The sequence below is a fragment of the Rhinoraja longicauda genome, chromosome 2, assembly GCF_053455715.1.
Source record: "Rhinoraja longicauda isolate Sanriku21f chromosome 2, sRhiLon1.1, whole genome shotgun sequence".
In the NCBI taxonomy this organism is placed as follows: Eukaryota; Metazoa; Chordata; class Chondrichthyes; order Rajiformes; family Arhynchobatidae; genus Rhinoraja; species Rhinoraja longicauda.
Genome location: NC_135954.1, coordinates 94,568,060 through 94,593,819, shown reverse-complemented (window position 1 = coordinate 94,593,819; position 25,760 = coordinate 94,568,060). Strand labels below are relative to the sequence as shown.

General features: G+C 39.9%; 1 protein-coding gene across 5 annotated transcripts in view; it reads left to right on the top strand.

The window, feature by feature from the left end:
* kmt2ca (lysine (K)-specific methyltransferase 2Ca) overlaps positions 1–25,760 on the top strand; it is a 328,698-nt gene that overhangs the window by 49,889 nt on the left and 253,049 nt on the right. For all 5 annotated transcript variants that reach the window (XM_078424496.1, XM_078424488.1, XM_078424479.1 and 2 more), the window contains exon 2: positions 9,489–9,650. In XM_078424496.1, coding sequence (XP_078280622.1) covers positions 9,490–9,650 — 161 coding nt within the window. In that variant the 5' untranslated portion in view covers position 9,489. The remainder of the gene's footprint in view (positions 1–9,488; positions 9,651–25,760) is intronic.

The window sequence follows — 25,760 nt, the reverse complement described above, 5'->3', positions numbered from 1 at the left end:
TGTTGACGATTGTGTATCTGTGCTGTCTGCTGTTCTAACTGTCTTTTTAAATGATCCTTTCGATCTGCATGTTTGCAATAATCTTTGGGCATCTGTCCTAATATCCCTCTGAGTAAAGGCAAAATGCTGGAAGATAAACATTTAATTGGATGTATAGATATTATCTCTCGTCTTTTTTTGTGGCTTATACTGTTATAGATCTTCCCTTGTATTTTCTTTTCTCCAACCTTTCTTTATGTCTTAGAATCTGGTTGTCTCAAAATGTGAGTTATTGTTAAATGCCATTGACCTTTCATGCAGCTTTTTTATTCTGGATTTACAGCATCTGCACTACTTTTGCTTTTTTAATAAAAAAATTGATTGAAATGTGTTGGATGATGCTTCTGTGGAATGCCGTAAGAATTTTTTAGTTGTTAAAGAAGCTATGTAATACAAATTATGAGAGATTTTTTAGAAGATGTTAAAAACAGGTAGTGTTTTCTAGAGAGCTTTAATATTCAGCTGACATTATAGTAGCAACAAAACTAATTATCTGTCAATGATCTGGTAGTTAAGGTTCTGGTCTTGCAAAGACCTAGACCATTGATCCAGGGGGAAGAGTTTGAATCCCACCATGGCAGCTGGGGGTTTTAAATTTTAAGTTTTTAAGTCATCCAGGATTTAAAGAAAAATTTAGTCTTAGTAATGGGAACCATGAAACTACTGAGCGCCATAGGAATCCATTGATTCCCTAATGTCTTTGGCAGATGGCAGCTTTCCTTCTCTTAATGTGATTTATAATTAATTACCCTGAACTGATTAGGGATTATCAATATATACTAGTATTGCCAGGAATGTCCGCATCAAATGAATGAAGACTAACCCTTCCTGAAGCCTTGTGAGGATGTCACCAAGTTCATGATTTTTGTGTTTGTTGGGCATTTCAGTGCTAAGGGTTGAAATAGGTATGGTAGTGCAAATATGATGCTTTCCTCTTTCTTTAAGATAATACTGAAACAAGGCAGAAGTTGAACCAGAATGATGTTTGTTTCCCTTGCTTCGAATAAATGTCATTGACGATGGAGAGATACAAATATAGGACATGTGACACCTCCTGCTTGCTCTACCATTCAATGAGATCATGATTGACATGTTGCTCCAGTGTCACTTTCCTGTCTGAACTTTGTTTCCAGAAGCCTCTGTCTTGATTACACTCAGCAAGCGAGCCTCTAAAGCCCCCTTAGGTAGAGAATCACTACTCTTTATCTGAAGCAATTTCTTCATATCTATCCTGAATGACCTACACATCATTTTCAGACTGTGATTCTTTCCTGGTTCTGGGTAGCTCAGTCAAGGGAAGATTCATCCTGTCTAAAGGACATAAAAGGACTTAGCAGATCAGGCAGCATCTCTGGTGAACATGGATAGGTGATGTTTTGAGTCAAGATCCTTTTTCATATCTGAAATGTCACCTATCCATGTTCTCCAGGGATGCTGCCATACCTGCTGAGTTACTCCAGCACTTTGAGTCATTTTATGGATTAACGAGAATCTGTAGTTTGTTTCTGCAATCAACCTGTAAAGCCCTTGAGTATTGGATAATTTAAAGAGATTACGACTTATTTTTCTGACCTCTCAGTCCAGTCTGGTTAACCTCTCATTCTATACAAATGATACAAATCCGTATCCAGGAACAGCCTGGTAAACCTTTGCTTCAAAGTCATACAGCATGGAAACAGACCTTCGGCCCAACTTGTCCATACCGACCAAGATGCCCCATCTACGTTGATACCACCTGCCTTCATTTGGCTATATCCCTCTAAACCATTCCTGTCCATGTACCTGTCCAAGTGTCTTTTAAATGTTGTTGATAGTATCTGTCTCAGCTACCACATTTGACAGCTTCTTCCATATACCCACCAGGGTCTGAGTGAGAACGTTGCCCCTCAGGTTCCTATTAAATCTTTCCTCTCTCACCATAAACCTATGTCCTCAGGTTCTTGAGTCCCCTACTATGGGTAAAAGACTGCATTCACCCTATCTATTCCTCTCATGACTTTGTGCACCTCTATTAGATCACCTCTCCTTATAACTCAGCCCCTCGTGTCACGCAACATCCTCGTGGATCTTCTTTGCACTGTTTCTTGCTTAATGGCATCTTTCCTATAGCAGGGTGATAAAAACTGAACACGCAACAAATGTAGCCATACCAATATGTTGTACAATTGTGACATAACATCCTAACTTTTGCACTCAATATCCTGACTGATGAAAGCACATGTGCCAAAAGCCTTGACCACCCTGTCTACCTGCGACACTACTTTCAGGGAACTATGTACCTACATTCTTAGATCCCTCTGCTCCACAACACCTTCCATCCAGTGTGAAGGTCTTGCCCTGGTTTGACTTCTCAAAATGCAACTGCTTGCACTTATCTGCATTAAATTCCATTCGCCATTTTTCAGCTCACTTGTCCAGCTGATCAGCTCCAGTTGTACTCCGCTCTATTTTGCTCAGTTCTCATCTCTCAATTGCAAGTATATCCTTCCTTGGGTCGAGAAACCCAACCCATGTGCAATATTCCAGATGGGTCTTACTGGATCGTATATCATAGGAGGAAGACATCTCTATTTTTAGACTTGAATCCTTTTGCAATAAAGATCAATGTATTTTTGTTCGTTTTACTAATTGCTTGCTCTCCCTGCACATTGCAGCGTAAAAGGACAGCATGACTGTTTGAGTATTAACACCTTTTAAGTTCTCGCAATTTAAGAAGCATCTCCAGTTTTCCTCCCATTTTTGCATATCACAGTGAATGCATGTTAACAATGTTTTATATTTCGGCGAAGAGAATTAAAGCTGGAATTAACCGGCTGATGCAGAGATATTATTTCTCATGAATATAGATTCTGGAGCTCACAATTGATTGGTTTTTAAATTATTTTGTGAAATTCTAATTGTGTAGGAGTAAGACCTGTGAGCATACAGTAAAACTGATCATCTAGTGTCGGTTTGTTTGGAAATCCTAATCTGGAATGCGAGGTTGGGGGGTCTAGAGTACAAGCAGGATGTGGGGCAGAGTTGGCATCCGGTGTGCAGCTGGAGCCAAAGGATTGCATATATAGCCAGGGTCGGAATTAGGGTCAGGAACACAAGAGGTCAGGTTTGTGGGTAGGTTTGCAGCCAAACCTAGGGATCCATACATTTCCTTCACCCTCAACTCACCAGGTTCAGATGTAAAACAAAAGTGAAATTAAATGTATTTGGAATTGAAAAGGAGTAGCATCCAACAATTCAGAAAATATTTTGGTACCAAGGGTGCCGGGTCATCAGAGTTCTACTGTACATGAAGATCACAAGCATCAACAAATTTTTCAGATAAAACAAAAATCTCTGTTTAAAAACATTGTTTGCTGCTCCTTTCCTGATGCTGGCCTCAAACACTTGATAACAAAACACCGGATTTCTATTGCAGAAACTATTTTTTCTGATTGTATCCACAAGTAAAATTCACGTTTAAATGTATTTGTTCTTTAATTTTCTGCCCTTTGTCTGATGAAGTATCACCATGTTTACAGACTTTGTGTGCCTCTTGTTATGACAGTGCATTGGAAACTGAGGCTAGGACCCACTGGGCTGTATAGCAAGCCACATTGACAAATGATGCCTTTATTCAGTTGGCCATTGAGCGAGTTTAATATTTTGTTTTGTCTGTTCACACATTTTCTGGCACTTGTTTCCCAGCTTTTGGTTGAATGTTTATATTGATAGATCAATGCCATTCTTTTGCCATCTGTTATGATTGGATAAGCATGTGCGTGGCTTGGAATACCACGCGATTGTAAGTTACTTTGATTAAAATGGAGCATCCCAGCCAAATTAGTTATCTGTGCCAAATTTTTGACTCGCTAATGAAACCAGTAGATGTCTGATAATTCATCATGGCCAAATCGGTCAAAATACGTGTTTGTTTTTGGGTATCATATATGGAAAGGTCAGTATTGGAAGTGGTGCAGCACAGATTAATTAGAAGGTGTAAGTAATGAAGCACGCCTTTCCCTTGACTTTAGATGATTGAATAATCTCTTCATAATGATTTAAGTCATAAAGAAGCTTGAAGATCACAAGCATCAACAAATGTGTTGTTTTCTTACCATATTACATTCAATATAAACCCGCTTTAAATTCAATTCTTTAATTGCTAGATCATGAGGAAAAGGAAAATTCAAATTGTTCCTAATTTGGAGAATGTTAGGGTCTGTACAAATTTTAATGTTTAAATACTGTGTCTGCATAGGGGTGACTTGATTTGGGGGGAAAAAATAAACTGACATCTTGTTTTGTTGATTTAGAGCATTTGGAAAAAAGGAAACAGTAACGTTGCATTTACTGTTTCCTTTTCATTTCTGTGATATAGGTTTAATCTAATAATGGAAGATTTTTTAAACTCTTAATTTCACCACGCTGACAGTGTTGACTTCACTGAAGCCAAGTCTTCACGAGCTCATACAGATGTTGTAGATGTTGCTGGAATGTTACCTTGGGTTGAATTCTGTGCTAACTCTGGCCAGTAGTATTTATCCAGTAGGAGTGGCTTCCCAGTTTGATTGTGTTTAACTATTAGCCACTTTAATCAAACAATGGGATATCAGGATGACGTATGTGAATAAGTCACTTGTCATGCAAAGGTTATGTGGCAGAAGTAAACACTGCCCTTTAAATTTTTACTTGATTCTTTTCAATTGTGATTCAATCATTCAAACGGTCAAAATCAACTGATTTCAAATGTAGGCATAAAAATAACAATTAAATGAATTGTTGCCCCATTCGTTTCCTCAAAATTTAAAGCACGTTTTCAGGATAGGTTAATACTGTGCTTCGATGGCCAATCTGGATCCAAGTTGTATTTCACATTAATTAATGTCTTAACCATAATAATGGGATTTCATTTTTTTTTGGAATCCCACATTCGAAAATTGTTATGAAAGTCAATGTAGAATTCAGAAGTAGCGTTATTAGAAGCTTCTGGATTTAAAAAAACCCAGTAATGGAGAAACTCAACAGGCCAGGAAATATCTGTGGAGGGAATGGACAGAAGCAGACATTGTTTTGGGTTGAGACCCTTCTTCAGCCCAATGAAGTAGAAGGGAGCAAACTGGATAAGAGAGGTAGGGCTGAGCCCTAGCCTAGCATGTGATACTCTGGTGAGGAGGGTAATTAGTAGATAAATGAAGATAGTGATAAATAATAGATGAAATTGGGACCAAAGGGTCTTGGATAAAGAAGGAAGAGAAGTGGAATTGAAAGCCGAAGGGAGGGATACAGTGTGGGGTGGGGGTGGTGCTGAGATAGAGACAGCATGGAAAGAGGCCCATTGGCCCAGCAATCTCTACATTAGTTCTATCCTACACATTAGGGATAATTTTGCAGAAGCCAATTAACGTCTTTGGGACATGGGAGGAAACCGTAGCACTCAGAGAAAACCCACATTTAAGGAAAGCATATTATTTAAATAGGAGAGAATATTAATCTCAAGGATGCACAGGGATTTGGGTGCCCTCGTGTGTTTGGAAAGCTCACGATATTAGTGTTTTATTGCAAGGGGAAACTAATTCACTTATTTCAGTACTATAACAACATTTAAAATACATTTGGACTGGTACTTGGCTAGGAATTGTTTAGAGGAATATGGGCCAAACATGGGCAGGTGGGACAAGTGTAGATGGGGCATCTTGGCCTGCATGGACAAGGTAGGCCGAAGGGCCTGTTTGTGTATTGTCTGACTTTATGATTCAAGTATGGAGGCTAAACATCCGTTATATAGGGCATTTGTGAGACCAATGAGGTAATACATATTGTATTGATTTCCATTATTTATGAAGGAATGCAAATACTTTGGGAGCATTCACTAGAACGGATGGGATATCTCGTGAGGAATGATTGGACAGGATAGTTTTGTTTCTACTTCAGCTTAGAAGAGAGAGATGACTTGCTTAAAATCCAATGAATAGATTCTTGACTGGGTAATGGTTATGAATATTCAAAATGCAGTGTTAAGATTATAATCAGATCATCTGTGTTCTCACTGAAGGGCAGAACAGGCTTGGAGGGTTGCTTGACGTACTCCTGTTCCTAATTTGGACGTATGTTTAGGCTCATGAATGATTGGAATTCTCTACCTGGAGAGGTCAAGTCAAGTCAAGTCAATTTTATTTGTATAGCACATTTAAAAACAACCCACGTTGACCAAAGTGCTGCACATGGAGACCAAATATTACCAGGGACTACACTGAGAGGTTGATGGATTTGGAGAACTGGCAGGAAAGAGGAATGGAAGCCAGGATTAGATCAACCATAATCTTATTGAATTGCAACCTGGCAGAGGGCCAACTAGTCTACTTAGACCACTTAACTTTACAATCTATTCTTTCCCTTCATCCACAAATGTGTACTTAACAGAAATCACCAGATTATATAATGTTGAGAATATCTTTGTTTTAATTTTCTCTGCACGTAGCAGAAGTCGATTACTCCATCTAAAATACATCAATGCCTTTAGTTATAATTGAAAATTAAGAGTTAATGAGTGTATCTACAGTTTTTGGTACACAGCCTTTTATGTATGGACTTCTGTATAAGCCCTGCATATGAGTCATCTGACACAAAATCTCTTTACCTAGGACAACTGAATGCAGGTGAAAGCCAATCTGCTCCAACATAGTGACATTCATGTGGCCTTCACCTTCAGTTTCAGGTTCCAATTACTGCATCAGATAACCCAGTTAAGACTGTTGAAGAGATGTGATGCTATTGGGTAGACTGCAGTATTTTTCCATGGATTCATTCTAGCCAAGAATTAAAAGGCTTGTAAAAGAAAAGTTAAATGTTGGCCAAGATTGTCCCATTTTCACAAAAGAGAGTCCATCTGTGACGATTTGAGGAAAATTTGTCACGATTGCTTTTCTTCTGAATCAAGTAATAAAGTGCCAGGCTTGGATCTTTGCAGAACCTCAGAGCTGACAGGAATATTATTTCTGGTGCAGTTTGAATATCACTGAGGAATCAGATTGGGTTTTATCTGTAATGTGTTCTCCTAACCAAAATGATTTTGCTAGATGACCTGAATATGGATCCTAAATGTTCCAGTTTTGACATCTGTCCTATTAATAGCAATATTTCTTAGCCTCCTTTTATGCAGTGTAAATGTTAGCTTTTTGTTGTACAAGCATGCATTAAGTCACTTCAAGCTTATTGTGTGGCTAATTCAACATTCGTATATAAATATTCATCAAAGTACTGTATTTGCTATATATGCTCTCTTAATGAGGTATAAAACCTAGTTTGTCAAATTAGCTGGAAAACATTATATAAAATAATTTACATGTGTTTTTGCATTCAGAATGCAATTGGGTTAACCACCGCTGTATCTACGATTGCGAGAAGTGCTTTAGGACAGATTTTGCATGCCAGTTTAAATGTCGTTATGGCAGAGAAAACAAATTCCAACTTTTAAATTGATGAGATGTATTTTCATCTCAACTTTGATAAAAACAGGTTGCATTTAATTAATCCAATGATAATGTTGAAGGTGAAGTAAAAGTTGGGCTACGTATAACTTTTTCTCCCTTGAAGTTTAGTTGTGCATGGTTTAAATCATTATATGGGTTTGATTAAAAATTTGCATTTGGTATTCGTCATTTACTTGTGTTTGAGATCCTTCCGACTCTTAACAGAATTTGGGACTGGTTGCTTTGTTTTGGGCTGATATATCCTTTATCATTTGGCTTTATTACTCCTTGGAAGGCACCTTTTCAAAACCACAACCTCTGCCGGCTAGTACAAGGGCAAGAAAAATTTGAGAACTCCACCACCTGGAAGATGCCCACCAAGCCACTCGCCATCCTGACTTGGAAATATTTTGCCATTCTTCACTGTCGCTGGATCAAACTCGTGCAACTCTCCTGTAATTTCAATGATGATGTATTCTTGCATTGAATATGTCTAAATGTTCCTTCCACCTGGCAAATGGGTTTGTCCTTGAATAACAGACATTGGCTGCTGTTTCTCAGAATAGTTGTAATGATTTTAAATGGCTTTATGATGGGGTTTTTCCAGGCTTCAGGCAGTGTTGACAATGGCTAGCTTAGTTTAGAGATACAGCACGGATACAGGCCCTTGAGCCCACTGAATCCACAGTGACCACTGGTTACCCGTTCACACTAGTTCTATGTTACCCCACTTTCGCATCTACTTACACGCTTGGGGTCAATTTATAGAGGCCAATTAACTTACAATTCCGCATGTCTTTGGAATGTGAGAGGAAACCTGGAGTAAATCCGCAGTCACAGGGAGAATGTGCAAACTCCACACAGGCTTTCACAAGATCATGATCAAACCTATGTCTCTGGTGCTGTGGGGCAGCAACTCTACCAGCTGCGCTGCTATGCCGCCCTAGTTATGAGTCTGGATCAGGAACATCAAAACATCAGACAAGCATCACATAGAGTGTGTCTCAAATATACCAACTTGTCCAAACATGAGAGAGCCCAAGAAATGTTCCCATGATTATTGGTGGGCGAGATCATAAACAATGACTATTATCTAGATAAAGAAAAAGATGAAGGCTGGGCATTCTTTGACAAATTACTCTTCCCATTGCTCCCAAAACCTTTCTATCATTTAAAAATCTCCACTCAACAGTGTGATTGTATTAACCACTTGTCTAATTGTTGCTGTGGCAATAAAATCTGAAGCTTAAGGTTATCTACGGTAGAATAATTCTCTTGATGGTGCTGTTGCCAGTGAACCTGATATCATCTGTTCCTTCAAGTACCATCACGTGTGTGGCTAGAGGTTGTGCAATTTGGGTGTTGCCTGCAGCGATTGGCAACATGTTCTTCCTCTAAAAGCTTACTGTTAAGAAAAAGATGCACAGATGACTGTTTCCCTTTAACTTGCACAGCATCATGGCTATTTCATCATGATGGTATCAAAAGCTTGGGCCTCTGGTCACAAACAGCATTGGCTCTAGGATTAAAATCATACATGCATACCATAGCATCTTGAAGTCTCTGTAAAGCACTCACTAATCGGCTACCTCTAATCGCATGAGCTTCAAACTGACTCAACTGCTTGTTTTAACAGATCCACTGGCAGTCCATTGCTCAAAAGTGAAATATTTTGGATGGATAAGAAATACTGCGTATTACTGGGATTGACAACTAAAATAGTGACTGAAATTAAAATGTTGCATTGATGGTTGTGGCACACAATCTCTGAAGTGAACCAATAGAGCCCTTTATATTACAAAAGAGATGGTTTTGTTAACAGTGTTTCAATCAGTTGCTAGTCAAAGGCAACCACAGTTGGTCTGTGCTATTTTATTTGGGTTAAAATAGCCAGACAGATATCTACCAGGTAATTGGGATTTAGCAACTGGATTTGATGCTTAGTTTGCAGTGTTAGTCATTGTTTTCTAATTCCAAATTTTATTCTTCCATCCTCCTTAGAATGTCATCAGAGGACAAAAGTGTGGAGGCATCTGACCTAGTACCGCCACCTCTTTCTGCTGCCCTCGCAGCTGTTCCTGTTGGCAGCCCTGTAAATAATGACAAACGGCCACGGGGCCGACCTCGCAAAGATGGCACAACTCCTCTACAGAAGAAAAAGAAGTAAGTGCTATTTGAAAATTTGTAAATTAAGTTGCATTGGTTGTGTTCAGATGTTACCAAGCAGCCACTGTACTAGTGATTGTTCTCCGAAATCTGCATTTGATATCTTGAGATTTGCTAATGCCTAAAATGCATCAGCTTTCAGGAACATGATTTTATTTTAAACCCGTTTGGTTTGTGTACTTGGGTCATGGAACAGGTGGCCTGGCATGGTTACGATAATATATTTGATGCTCCCTCAAAATCTTTATTGTTTTTGGAAATACAATGATCTTCTGCTACAAAGCCTTTTCTCTTTGAGGCATGTTAAAATCTGCATGGTTTTGAATCTTGCGCATGTCTTAAGGGCCTGTCCCACTTAGGCGATTTTTTAGGCGACTGCCGGCGACTGTCAAAGTCGTAGCAGATCGCCAAAATTTTCTTTTACCCGACGACAATGACCACGACAATGCCGAGTCAGGTCGAGATTACACCGTCTTCACAAACATCGCGAAATTCCCACGCTGTCAATGCTTCTCCGGTGTCCTAATTTTCGCTGAAATCACTGACAAGTCGGTAAGTACTTGAGAGTTTTGAACTATAACATCTTGTATGGGTTACTTACAAAACCAAGCTTCATGGTAACAAGGCATAAACTGGATTGACTTCCAGTTTACTAATGGCAGTATTAAGAAATTTAATTTTAAAAGTGGTTAAATGGATTTTTGTGAAAAGTGTGTGGGCATTCATTGAAAATGTACGGGAGATGCATATCTGGTTTCTGGGTTGCATATCTGGGTTGGGAGCCTACTTTAAATGTGATCGCTTATGGCCATAAACATCGTGAAAATTCCCACGCTTACCTGACCGTCAAATTGTCGTCTCCAATCTACCTGTCAAATGTCCTGACAGTAAATAAATTGGTTAAACACAAGTATTTTATGGTATCTTGAAATGACTTTACTTATTTTAATATTATGTGCTTCTAAATGCATCTAAGAGAAACTAGCAAACCTGGGGACAGCATGTGACAGCGCCCGCAATAAGCAACGATACCTGGCGACAAGCCAGCTGTTGCAGAGAAATTTCACTCAGGATGATTTCTCAGCAACGCGCTGAGATTCACTACGATTCTTGGAAGACTCCTCACGATCATGCCCACGACACCCCGGCGAACTGTCGGCAACAGCCTAGTCGCCGGCAGTCGCCTTAAAATCGCCTAAGTGGGACAAGACCTTTAATTCAAATGTATGTGGACTACTACTTATTTTGATAGGTCAGTTTAAGATTACTTTCTGTCAATTGAAGGTACAAGCCAGAACTGTGAAAGAACTTAAATTGCCTGGATGAGTGTAGCTCCAATAGCACTCAAACCTAACACCCTCCTGGACAAAACAGCTGATTATTGATATCTCATCCACCACTGTAAACATTGACTCTGTCTACCAAGCATGAGGTGTGCATCATTTGTTTCCCCAAGATATATGTAATATTTGCACTTAGCATTATGTAAATATTCTCTAATTTCACCCTTGTCACTCATTTAGTACAGTGCTTACATATAATCCAAAAAATAATATTTAAAGCGGTTTGACTAATTTCAGCATTTTTTCATCCACTCAAATTGTTCTAATTATGCCATCACTAGTACCAGAAATTCATTCATTCGTAGTAATGCATTCACTCCCAAAACCAAAACATTTGGCTGAGTGTTTTTTAAGCAGTTGGAGTGGAAGCTGTCTGAAAAATCTACATTTGCCATTAGGATAATTCTTCCTAAATTAAATTTAAGACGGAACAATTTATCTTTTATTTAAACTTCCTCTAAATTAATGTAGAAATGCAAAATAATCATAGATGCTGGAAATCTGAAATAAATGCTTAAAATGTTGGGAATGTGTGGCAGAATCTAGAAATTTGTGGCGTTCATCATCGTTCATCCCCTCCAAGCTCGCAGAATTGGGTCTCTGCAAATCCCATCTTCGACTTCCTCATCAATAGACCACAATCTGTATGAATTTGCAGCAATACTTACTCCTCGATAACCATCATCACGGAAGCACTTCAAGGCTGTGTGCTCAGCCCCCTGCTCGACTCCCTATATGCTCACAACTAAGTAGCTGGACACAGTTCGAACTCTATCTTCAAGTTCGCTGACGACATCATCGCGCGCGGTTGGACGAATTACAGATGACGATGTGTCAGAGTATAGGAGAGAGATCGATCAACTGAACAAATGGTGCCAGACCAACAACCTTGCACTTTATGTCAGTAAGACCAAGGGACTGATTGTGGGCATTGGAAGAGCAAGGCAAGGACCCAAAAACCTGTCTTCATTGACAAGACGCTAGTGTAGTCAAAAGCTTCAAACCTATGGGAGTGCATGTCTCTGAAGCTCTATCCTGGACCCAGCTCATTGATGCAATTATAAAGATAGCCCATCTCCACTTCCTGAGAACATTGAAGAGATTTGGTCTGTCAACGAGTACTCTTAAACCTGTACTGGTGTGCAGTGGAGAGCATATTGACTGCATCATGGCTTGGTTTGCCAACTTGAATGGAAAGGAATATAAAAAGTGGTGAATACTGCCCAGTCTATCACGGATACTGACCTTCCCACCATCGAAGGTATCTACAAGAGTCGCTGCCTCAAAAAAGCAGCCAGCACGATCAGAGACCCACACCACCCTGGCCACACATTCATTTCATTCATGTCATCGGGAAGACTGTATAGGAGCCTGAAAACTATAACATTCAGGTTCAGGAGCAGCTTCTTACCTACAACCACCAGGCTATTAAACACTACAACCTCCAAATAGGATCCAAACTTCAGACTCGGGGCATTATTTTTGACGTTGCACTATTATTGTTTTTTTAATTTTGTTTATTTGGAGTTTTACAGAGTATTCATATCTGTTGTGCTGCTGCAAGTAAGAATTTCATTGTTCCGTTTTGGGACATTTGACAATAAAACACTTTTGACTTGAAATAAAAATTGACTTAATGTTTCCGATCTTTCAAACTAAAAGCTGCTAACTTGAAATGTTACCTCATTTTCCATCTCTAGAGCTGCTTCCTGATCTGTTGAGTATTTCTTGATTTTCCTTATTGTGGTTTATAGAAGTCTGGCTGAAATTGACTTTTGAATTGCATTCCTAACTTAAACTATGATTAGAAATTTGTTTTGGCACCCTATTAATGTTTTTGTAGGGCAGTCTGCCTGGAAATATATAGTATGGGAGAGAGGGAGGAGGTCAAAATGGGATCTGAGAGGTAAATATTTCGTAGGGGAAAACTGGAATGAGCTGCCAGAGGAAGTGGTGGAGGCAGAATGTTTAAAACATTTGGAAAAGTACATGAATGAGTAAAGCATCGAGCGATATAGAATTAATGCAGGGAAGTGGAATTGATGTAGATAGGTATGACGGTTGGCATAGATGCAGTGGGACGAAGCACCTGTTAATATGCTATACAACTCTAATCAGACTGGAAAATTGAGCAGTGTCAGTAGAAGAAACAAGGTTTGTGTGATCTTGTAATTTTATTTGGAAAATAAAATTCTCAGTGTAGAGAAATCAAGAACCAGATGATATAGGTTTAAGCTGAGAGGAGCAAGATTTAATGGGGACGAAAGGCAACATTTTAGAATATTTTAGTTTTCTATGATATTTCAATTGTTCTAATTGCCTCTTTCCTGACTTTCAAGATTAAACCAAAATGAGTACTTCTGTGCTTTGAGGTATAAATACTTTAGAACTAAGTTGACACCGGGTTAATTTATTTTGCTTATTTGTCCAGCTGTTAAAGTGAGGGTATCTTAATCTGATCAGTTTGAGCTGTATTTGAATTTATATTCCCGAGATATAACATTGGTGTTGGCATTGACTGTACTAGTTCTCTGCTGATAATGTGGGCTTAATGTATGTTATGAAGGTTGTCCAATGTAATAGACATCCAAAATGGAAGTTTGAAGCTGCTTCTTATTTTGACAAAACATTTGTGCATTCGGAATGATCATGAGACTCTACATTTTGAGGGATAGATAGATAGATAAGAGAGTAATTGCTGTTGATGAATAAGATCATTATGCATGTTGTTATCAAAGGAATAGTAAATCTTAATTTAGAAAATAGGATATGGCTAAAGAGTAGATTGCAAAGTAAGGCTAAGACTTGTTTGTATCCTCTTCTACTTCATAATATCTCTTTTTGAATTATTTCTAATTATTTAAGTTTGACTTCTCCTTATCTATATTTGAAATGATACAATTCTACTTTGTCTCATTTAATATTTTATAATTTGATCAAATTTCTTGCCACTTGATTAGAGTTTGATTGTTGAGCTGCCTCACATCCACATTTGCTTTCCCTCTCTCTCCATCCCACCCCCTCTCCAGTTCTCCGACCAGTCTTACTGTCTCCTACTACATTTTATCTCTGTTTGCTATGTTGTTAACTTCTCCCAGCTAACAATGATCTCTACATTTTCCTTCTTTCCTTCTCTCCTGAGATGCTGCCTGACCTGCTGAGTTACTCCAGCATTTTGTGAATAAATACCTTCGATTTGTACCAGCATCTGCAGTTATTTTCTTATTCTACATTTTCCTTGATCTCTATTCCCTTTGTCCTTTTTTCACACTGCACACTTCCTTATCTATGTATTTCTCTCTCCCCTGACATCAATCTGAAGAAGGGTCTCGACCCGAAACAAGACCCATTACTTCTCTCCTGAGATGCTGCCTGTCCCTCTTCCAGCATTTTGTGTTTATTTTTGGATTATGTCTCTGGTTTCTCCATTTTTTGAATGCATATTCCCTTTATTAGCATGTATCCAAAGTTTAAAATATTACTTTGAACTGTTATTTCATCAATTAAAACTGTTGAATTATGTCAGTAGACTTTGTTTCAGTCCTGATATTTCATATTTTTCTTAACTGACTTGTTCAGATAGAAATGCCTACTATTAATATAAAGCATTCAATTCTTTCAGTTGATTTGGAAGTATTTTATGGGTGCTCTTGCTGTATTTCTGCTTTTCATTAATTATCTCAGTATAAATTGAATGAGTCATTTGCTGACTTTAATATAATTTATGTGGTAAGCACTTTCGTGTGTTCTGAATGCACCAGTATATTTTGTATTGTTTAGTACTGCACATCTATGACTGTTGGACAACCAAATGCCAACTTAATCCAAAACAAATTGTCATATTTACAGTGTTATTTCCTACTTATTTTTGTAATTAGCAAATTGAGCAATCAGATTGTAAGAATTTGAGGACTTAGTACCGATTCCTGTAGTACACCACTTGTATACATCTTGCCAACCACTAAAAGATCCGTTTTGCGTACTTAGTTCTGTGTTAGCCGACAATCGTCTGTCCACACAAATGTTATCTGCTACACCATAAGCTTTCAATTTCTGTAACATCATTTGATGCTGCCCCTTATTAAATGCTTTTTGAAAGTCAAAGTTTAGTATTTCCCCATTTTCTACAGTACATGTTACTACTTAAACGGACACCATTAAATTGTTCATAAATGATCTCCCTTTAAAAAAAACCATGTTGTTGTTGCCTGATTACCATGGATATCTTTTAAGTGCCTGCTTTAACATCTTTAATAATAGCCTCCAACAGTCTTCTTATGACAGCTGGTGAGTTAATTGGCCTGTAGTTTCCTGCTTTCTGTGTTCCTCCCATTTTGATAAATAGAAAATGTAATAACTGCTTCACTCAATCTAATTGAGCCTCCCCCAAATGTAAGGAAATTTTTGGAAAATTAAAACTAAAGCATCAACTGTGAAATTAAAACGTACTGCTGGAAATACTAATCAGTTTTGTGTGGTGAGAGAAACTGAACAAATGTTTTATGTCAGTGACCTTTAACAAGAACCAACTCTTCATTGATCACCTCTTTTTTAGACCCTGGGATGAAGTCCATCATGACCCAGTGAAGTTGCTAATTCAAGTTAAGTCGAGTCGAGTTTATTGTCATGTGCACAAGTACGTTCAAGAGTCAAAAGTGTTTAATTGTCATGTGCCAGGAGCAGAATAATGAAATTCTTACTTGCTTCAGATTTACTGGCCCATTTGTGAAATAACACAAAATACAAATATACAATTATTAATTATACAATAAATTAATAATAATCAACCAGAAGGCAACCAGATCATAACAGTGCAAAACCAAAGTAAGTAGTATGACAAAAACAAAGTCCATAGCAGATAGTTGCTGAGGCAGGGTGGTGTTTAGGGTTGTGCTGTGTAGTTCAATGGCCTGATGGTTGCTGGGTAGAAGCTGCTCTTGAACTTGGAGGTCATGGTACTCGGGCTCGTATACCACTTTCCAATTGGTAGCAGTGAAAGGAGAGCATGACCAAGGTGGTGTGGTCTTTCATATTAGCTGCCTCTTTGTGGCAGCACTTCCTGTAGATCCCTTCAATAGCAGGGAGGTCAATACCTGTGATGGTTCTGACAAAATCCACCGCTTTCTGCAGCTTCCTCTGTACCTGAGTGCAAGAGTTACCTAATCAGGCCTAACCAGATGAGGTGGTAATAAAAATCTTGACTGCAGCAGCATCTCAAGCACATAGACACGGCCAACATTCCGAAACATGAAGATTATACATAAATTGTATACAAATTCTGCAAATCAGTGAAAAGATAGACATTGTGGAAAAAAACATTAGTGCAAAACATAATTAGAAAATAAGTCCATGGTAGCGCAAGGCATGGTATGTCGTGTTTTGTAGCCAAGCAGGATTAGGGTTGGACAGATCAGTTCAGGAACCTGATGGGTGTAAGAAAATAGCTGTGCCTAAACTTGATGGAGTTGGACTTCAGACCTAGTGGACTTTTTTGACTTCTTGTTTCTCCACTTGTTTTCTTCCATCCAATTCCTTTCCTGGCTAATAACTATTTTGCAATATGACTATATCCTCTATGATGGCTGATATCTTTGTACCTCCCCTCCTTTGCCAATTTCCACCTTCTCTGCAGCCCCCTTCTTTGTACCTCACCTCCTTTGCCAATTTCCCCCTTCTCTGCATGTTGTCTCTCAAGATTTGCTGGAGATCCGAGGTCAGTGCAGGCTCAACAAAAAAAAAAAAGGCCGGCATACTCTGAAGCTGGAATTTAAAAAATCCAGTGCAAAGTTCACAAAATCCAACCCAACCTACTCTACTTCTTCCCAAAATCAATCTAGCCTGTCCTTGTTTCATGGAAATATTTGTAACTCAGCTTTTACTTTTGTTCTTGGGTTTTCTTCCTGAATCCCTTTTTCTGATGCCCTCAAAGGTTAATGTTCTTGTGGTTCTAATTTTTACTACATTTGTCCAATCCCTCCACTGCTTCATCTCTCATCATGCCACCCCAGATGCTCTTTCCTTTTTTGATTGGAGGCCAAACCTGTCCCATCTGTCACCTGTATTCTCTGCCTGACTGAACATGTTCTCGTATTACAAAACTTTTTACTCTATTCTCTTGAAATAAGGTGTTGCTTGTGGGAATCTGTATTAATCCCAGTTTTTTATTGAATATTTGGAATGTCTTTGTTTATTTTTTCTCACTTCGTTTTTCATTATATTCTCGCTCTTTTGTTTGAATTTTGTCCATTTTGGTACTTAATTAAAGTTGCATTTAGTCTTTTTTTTGCATGAGCCCACCTAACTTTTATTTTTCCTTCATGAACATCACTGTTTTCACTTCCATGTTATTGATTAATATACACTGTAGGTCCACAGATTCCCAACGCAACCTTGATTGCATTTCTTTATGCCTTGCTTCCTGAAAGGGCTATATTCTATTCTCCCAATTTTGTATTATTGGATGTGCGCCAATGATTACAACTTCCGCATAAGTACCAGTGACCATCATTGACAAAACCCTCTGTTCCTTTTTCTGCTTTCATGCTTCATGCTCCATTGGTAAAGGTGGTCTTTGTTCTTGCCTTCCGTCCCAGCATTCTCCACTGTAAACTGATCATCTATTTGCCATTTCTGTCAACTCTAAAATGATTCCACCATCAAGCAGATTTCTCTTCCCTCTTCAGCCTTATGATATAGCCATTCTTTGTACACTGTTTCTCTCTTCAGTTACTCCCCGCACTCTGGTTCCTTATAATATTTTTCCATGTTGGGCACAGGAATTGCTAACATCAGCTTTACTAGTACGTCTTCTATTTTTGTTCCTTCTACACCACACTACTGTACAGAGCCTTGAATAATCTAAGAAAATAACTGCAGATGCTGGTACAAATCGATTTATTCACAAAATGCTGGAGTAACTCAGCAAGTCAGGCAGCATCTCGGGAGAGAAGGAATGGGTGACGTTTCGGGTCGAGACCCTACATCTCGGCCCGAAACGTCACCCATTCCTTCTCTCCAGAGATGCTGCCCGATTCGCTGAGTTACTCCAGCATTTTGTGATACCTTCAATTTGTACCAGCATCTGCAGTTATTTTCCTACATGATTGGTTTGAGTCGTATCTCAATTTGATATAAAAGAATGACAGTTTCTCTTGCAATTCTGTTCTCCACACTCTTAAATTTTTGTTAGCTTCCTGTATTGTCCCCATGAAACTTAATCATAGACACATAGAAAGCAGGAGCAGAAGGACATAACATTCTTGAGCTTTTACTATGATCATAGTGATCATCGGTCTCCAATGCTGTATTTTCTATACAGTCGATACCTCTTGATTGTTTTACATATACAAAGTTAGCATTCCATCTTAAATATATTCAGCAACTTCTCCTTTACATCCCATTGCGATAGCAAATTCCATAATTTCATTACCTTCTGTAGAAATTTCTTCACATCTTGGACCTAAATTTCTTGTCCTGCAACCTGAGCCTGTGGCCCCTATCCAAAGGAAACATCCTCCCTGCACCCAATCTATCTAACTCTGCCAAATTTTCTTTCATTTAGACGACCCTCTTCCCCCCCCCCCCCCCCTTTATAAACTCAAGTGAACTCGACACAGTCGACCTATCTTGATTGAGTATGGACCTTGGGCGCCTTTTTCACTCAGAAGGTAGTCCACCTCTGGAATGTGCTGCTGGAGGAAGCATAGGTTCAATTCAGTTTGTTATTGTCACGTGTACCGAGGTCCAGTGAAACGCTTTTGTTGCGTGCTATCCAGTCAAAGAAAAGACAATGCATGGTTAGCAACAAGCGTCCACAGTACACATATAAAAGACACAATATTTAGTGCAAGATAAAGCCTAATTAAAAGTAGTTCAAAGGTCTCCAGTGAGGTAGATGGAAGGTTAGGACTGCATGCTAGCTGATGAATGGTCTGTTCCGTTGCCTGATAGCAACTGGGAAGAAACTTTCCCTGAATCTGGAGAAATGTGTTTTCAAACTTATGTACCTCTTGCCTGCTGGGAGATACAAGTGGATACAATTACAACTTTCAAAAGATATTTGGGCAGATGAATGAACAGGAAGGGTTTAGAGGGATTTGGGCCAAATGCATGCAAATTAGATAGAATGCCAATTTGGTTGGCATGGATAAATTGGGCTGAAGGGCCTGTGTCCACGCTGCATGACTCAATTACGCTGTGAGCTAACCTCTTCTCAACAGCAGTTCTGTGCCAGGAGCAATGACTCAACGTTTAACTGAGCATAGCGGCCTGTGGACTCAACATTAAGTTTAGATAATGATTCAGTTGTTGCCAATACACTTCTGCATATATCCTGTATTCGTTTCTTGCCCCATTACCATTCCCTTTATCCGTATACTGTAAGCTTATTTTAATTTCCCCAGCACTAACCGTTTGTTTCTGATGAAAGATCATTGATTTGAAACTCTCCCTCTGTTCTTTAAGTTAGGTTTATTTTTTAATGTAGAAACCTAGTCCGCCTTTAAATGTAATATGGAACAATTGCATTTTGTGTATCAATGAAATCATATGAAAGTGCTTGATCAGCATTGGAACGCAATGTGATGAAAATAATGCTAAAGGGAGGCTTTCATCGAGATGTTGAAGGTAATTATCTTGTCCAGAAACCCCACATTAGCAAGTATTAATTCCTGTCTTCCTTTGAGCTTGGTTAAGAATCTTGGCGTGTAATGGGTTAAGTTTTGCCATGTGTCAGTTTTTGAATCCAGATCTTAAACTGATCCATGCCAGGATTTTTGCTCAGCCTTAAGGTCGGCACTATTTTCGCCAGCAGTGTTCCACACCCCCCCCTTCGTTTTAGTTGGATCATGAGGATAAGTTTTATTGCATTGGCTGGGGGTGGGGTATGGATCATTAAGATTGTGGATTTTTTTGTTGCCAGCTTAATATTTTAAGTGGAAGTTACAACATACTCTGTGCAATTTCTTGTTTGTTTTCGGAAAACGCTTTCATTTAATGGGGGAGTTTACAATGAGCGCTGAATTTTCTCTCCGAGAACCAAACAAGACATTTTCGATATATTGACGACTTTAGAAAGCGGTTACTGAACGATATTTAAATATTGTGTTTACGACTTGTAGGTTAATTTCACTTTAAATGTCGGATCACATCTAAACAAACATTTGAAATGGCTCGCGATGAAAGGAGAGACGCGCATGGTGGAATATATAATGTGTAGTGATTTATGTTACCCCATCTTGCAGACCGCGGTGTGCATCTTCCCTCTGAATTATTGTTTACTGTTGGGCAGTGACAGTTGCTTTATCCTTCATTCGTCAGTAATTAATTGAGTATAGTAGTATTGATTGTTCTTATAGCTGTAGTTATGTTTCAAGGTCAGAATAAAATGGATTGAAAAAGTAATAGTTGTATTATAGAACTTGTAATTAAAAAATCCCTTCCTAATTCTTGTGTTAGGTTATATATTTACTGTAAGAAAAATATTGAATCTGTTGTCCTATCAGATTTAATGCATTACTTTATCATTTTCAACTTTATTGTTTGTACGTTAATGTACTTTTTTACAGTTATGTTGAAGTTATTAGATAAATGGTTAAATATTGAAATATGACTGGCCTATTAGCTCATCTGATGTGTTAAAAGTCATTGGTATTGAGGAGTAAATTTTAAAGTATAAAACAATTGAAAGAAGATTTGTCATTTATGCGCTCAGAAGCCACGTTGCCCAAATTTCACAATGGGCTGCATCTCAGTGCCATTAATACTTGCCCTCGGGTGTTTCATAGGTATACATGCATTTCATTTGGATACTGAGGTGCCAAAGATAATGGAATATGTGACTAAAAGATAGGACTAAGAAGTAGACATTACAAACAACTTGAGGAGAGGTGAAGCTACCAGTGGAATGGGTTGAGGATTTCTGAAGGCCAGAACTGGAGAAGTGGAAAGTTCTCTGGAGGTTGTGGAATGGAGCACACTGGAATGAGATGGGGCCATAGAAGAACTTGTAGGCACATTAAAATGGTTTAATCAGAAGGCTATTTAATTATACCCAGGGTTTGCACATTTAAAATTTTGAATTTAGCAACAAGCGAAAATATACACAAATCTTTGTGCACCTGCAAAATCATCCAGAGGAATTAGCACCTTCAATTGAGGAAGATATTGTAAAGAACAAACAATATCCATGCAACAAAAGGGGAAATTAAATAGGATTTAAGACACTCCATTGTATTGGAGTGTGATTATTGTATTGGAGTGTGATTAATGTTTACAGTGGGAGTCCGGCCCAACTCGTTCATGCTAACCAAGATGCTCTATCTAAGCTAGTATATGACCATATCCCTCTAAACCTTTCCTATCGATGTACCTGTCCAAGTGTCTTTTAAATGTTGTCATTGTACATAAACTACCTTCCCTGGTAGCTTATACCCACAACCCTCTGAGTGAAAAACTGCCCCTTGGGGCCCCTCAGTCTTTTCCCTCTCACTTTAAACCTATGTCCTCTGGTTTTTGATTCTCCTACTCTGGGTAAAAGACTCTGCATTCACCCTGTTAATTCGCCTCATGATTTTATACACCTCCATAAGATCACTCCTTTGTCTCCTGTGCTCAAAGGAATAAAATGCTGGCTTGCCCAATCACACTCTATAGTGAGACACAGAGAACAAAGAGGGGCCATTGGGACTACATTCAATAGTTTGTAACACTTTGCATACTTTGTGAATGGTCTGCAAAGCAAAAAGTATCAATCCATTTTTAACAAAACGTTGCAGTAACAAAACGTTTTTAACTTAAAAATACTCAGCAGATGAGGCAGCGCCTTTGGAAGGAGAAACGGAGTTAACGTTTATGGAAGATGTCCTTTCACGCTGAACTCTGGGTGGGCAGCTGACCGTGGAAATCTCAATTACCAAGGAGAGAGTTTCTTCACCCCGCCACACCAATGCCCCAGACCTTCCATTTTAGAGTGTAGAAACAGCAGCAGGGGCAGTGGTTATTTACCATTCCCCAGCTGCGTTGGACATGGTGGTGCCGTGTGATGGAGGGAGGTTCCACTAGGCTCTCGATGACGGGACACTAGGGCCCGGACTCGGCCAGATATCTGACACGGCCCAGGCTGTGGTGTCAATGGGGGAAAATCCCTTACTCGGTTATAGCAGACAATCGGCAATAACAGACACCATTCCTTACCATATGTCCTTTCTAATGAAGGCTTACTGTACATCTTATCTCTCAAAAGCTTCTCCAGTAATTTGCCTACCACAAATGTCAGGCTCACTGGTCTATATTTCCCAAGCTTTTCCTTGTTACTCTTCTTCATCATAGGCACAGCATTAGCCACCCACCAGTCATCCGGCACCTAACCGTATCTAATGATAATTGATATATCTCCATCAGGCCTTCTGCAATTTTTTCGCTAGTTTCCCACAGTGTCCCCGGATATATCTGGTCAGGCCCGGGAGATTTATCTACATTTATGTGCCTTAGCATGTCAAGCACCTCCTGAACCATAATACTGTCCTCAAGACATCACCGTTAGCAATCCCAAATTCATCACTTTTGTTTGGATTACTCTGGCCGCTGTCTTGTTATGCATTGTGAGAATCGTGTTTTTTTACTTCTCTGGTGCTTTTAACACCAACTGCCAGGGACCAAACTGGTGTCCTGGATTACCAACTACCTGACTGTGTCGCAGACATGGTTGTGAGCAATGCAGGGGCCCCACAGGGGACGGTCCTCTCCCCCTTCCTGTTCACCATCTACACCTTGGGCTTCAGATATAACTCTTTGACTGCTGCCACCTGCAGAAGTTTTCAGATGACTCTGCAATTGTGGGCTGCACCAGTGAGCTGTGGGAAGCTGAATACAGAGGTGTTGTCAACGACTTTGAGTGGTGTGGGCTGAATCACCTGCAGCTCAACACTGACAAGAACAAGGAGTTAATGGTGGACTTTAGGAGGAGAGGAACACCCCTGTCTCCATCAATGGTGTGGATGTCAATAGTCAATAGTCGTTTATTTGTCACATACACATAAATGTGTAGTGAAATGAAACATTACCCGCAGTTGAAACACTAAGACCAATAAGAATAATCAATAAAAATGCAATAACACATACAATCATACACTAACACCAAACAAAAAGAAACATCCATCACAGTGAGTCTCCTCCAGTCCCTTCTCACTGTGATGGAAGGCCAAAATGTCTTTTCTCTTCCCTGCCGTCTTCTCCCGAGGTCAGGCTGTTGAACTTGCCACGTCGGGGCTCCCGACATTGGAGCGCCGCGCCGGACGGTGAAAGGTCCACGGCCTATTCCAGGCCGCGCCGGACGGTGAAAGGTCCGCGGCGGGCCGACCCAAGCCCCGCGATTCGGGGCGGGCGAACACGCTGCCGCTGCCGGAGCTCCCGATGTCGGCCCCCACCCAGGGGCCTGTGGGCTTCTGACGTCCACGCGGCCCGCGCCGGAGCCTCCGGAGACGAGTCGCAGCCGCTCCCGCAGCATCCGCAGGCAGCCAGCGCCGCAGATGGTGAGTCCGGGCCGTGGGCTCTGCGAACCAGAGCCCCAGGTGGTCCCAGGTGCATGGCCGGTGGTAGGCCGCAACGGGAACGGAGGCACGACACAGAAACAAAGGTCGTGTCTCCGTTCGGGAGAGATAATTTTTTACAGTTCCCGTTCCCTCCCACCCCCTCCCCCCCACATAACATACAAACACTACACCATATTAAAACTACAATTCATACAAAAACAACAAAAAACACAAAAGACAGACGGACTGCAGGCAAGCCGCAGCTGCGACGGCAGCGCTGGCAGTTTACCAAGGAGTACAAATACATTGGAGTCTACCTGGACAGTAAACTGGACTGATCCAGGAACGCTGAGGCCCTGTACAAGAAGGGACAGAGCCGGCTGTACTTTTTGAAAAGGCTCAGTTCCTTCAATGTCTGCAGTAAGATGCTGCAGATGTTCTACCAATCGGTGGTAGCCAGTGCCAATTGCTTCGCTGCCATGTGCTTGGGCAGCAGGGCGAAGGCTGCGGACGCCAATAGAATTAACAAACTCATCAGGAAGGCTGGCTCCGTCCTTGGATTAATGGGAGGTGGTCTTGGAGGGGAGGATGCTCCTCAAACTACGGAGCATCCTGGACAATACAGCTCACCCCCTCCATGATACACTGGTCAACCTGAGGAGAACTTTCAGCAACGGACTGGTTCCACCAAAATGCAGGACAGAACGCCACGGGAGATGCTTCTTCCCTGTGGCTATCAAATTGTACAACTCCTCCCCCTTCTGTCATGGTGTAGATGATGATGTGATCTTTGCTGATGACAAATGTCATTTGTCACCTATCACATCATGTGATGATGTGATAGGTGACAAAATGTGATATTGACTGACTTCTGGCTTCATTTTAAATATAGGAGCCATTGCCGATTTCAGTGCCTCTCCATCAGTCTGATCTTTTCAAACACTTAAATTGTAGTCTCTGTAAATCTCTCTGTGTCAATGAATATACCGATAGTATTGCTACTCCTTTGAGTACATTTGTCAAATTCTGGATGAATCCATGTTATGTCTCATTCTTGAGTATTTATATAACACAATGGAATTTATTAAACTCTTATCTTTTGTGTTAGCTATATGCCCACACAAGATGATATTTCCAGTCCTTTGCCATGAAAAATATATTGATTTAACAATCAGAAATTTTCTCATTTTCCCAGCATTTTATTTTTGTAAAAAGAAAAGTGGGTGCATCATGCGCATGTCTTCCAATACATTCTGGCATAGTTTTTCTTCTAACTTAACTTGGGATAGGGCCTGTCTATTAGTCATCGATGCAACTGCTTTAAAGCAGCTTGTTCAAAATCATTCACTCCCATTGGGAAGAGTTGAAGAAAGCTAATTGGGTTTTTACACTTTTACTGACTTCTGAACACTTTCACTTAACCAAAAATTCAAAGAAAATTACTTTATTATTTCCTGTTTATAAGTGGGGCTCACCTTGGAAGGCTTCTTGGTAGACCTGCATTTTCATTGGTAAATTCTGTGTGGTTGGTGTGGAATTTTCCAACTTTAGATAGTTCCTCTGTCCCTCTCTTCCCCTCCTCCTTCCCAGATCTCCCTCTATCTTCCTGTCTCCACCTATATCCTCCTTTTGTCCCGCCCCCCCTGACATCAGTCTGAAGAAGGGTCTCGACCCAAAACGTCACCCATTCCTTCTCTCCTGAGATGCTGCCTGACCTGTTGAGTTACTCCAGCATTTTGTGGATAACTGTTTTGTTTAGTGGAAGGCCAAATTTGGAGTATTGTGTTCAATTTTGGTCACCTTACTATAAGAAGGGTGTGGTTCAGCTGGAAAGAGTGTAGATAACTTTTACAAGTGTGTTTGCCAGGACTTGAAGGCCTGAGCTGCAAGGAGAGGACATAAGGTTAAGGTGAGATGGGAAAGATTTAAAAGTAATCTGAAGGGCAACATTTTCACACAGGGTGGTGGGTATATGCAACAAGCTGCCAAAGGAGGTAGTTGAGGCAGGTACTAAACAACATTCAAGGATATTGGACAAGTACATGGATAGGAAAGGTTTCAAAGGAGATGAACTAAATGTAGGCAGATGGGCCAAGTGTAGATGGGGCATCTTGGTTGGCATGGGAAAGTTGGGCTAATGGGTCTGTTTATGTGCGGTATGTCTCTATGCTTCAAGTTTGAATATCCGATATTCATCATGTCAAGCAGAAACTGCAGAAGGAGAAAAAGGTAAA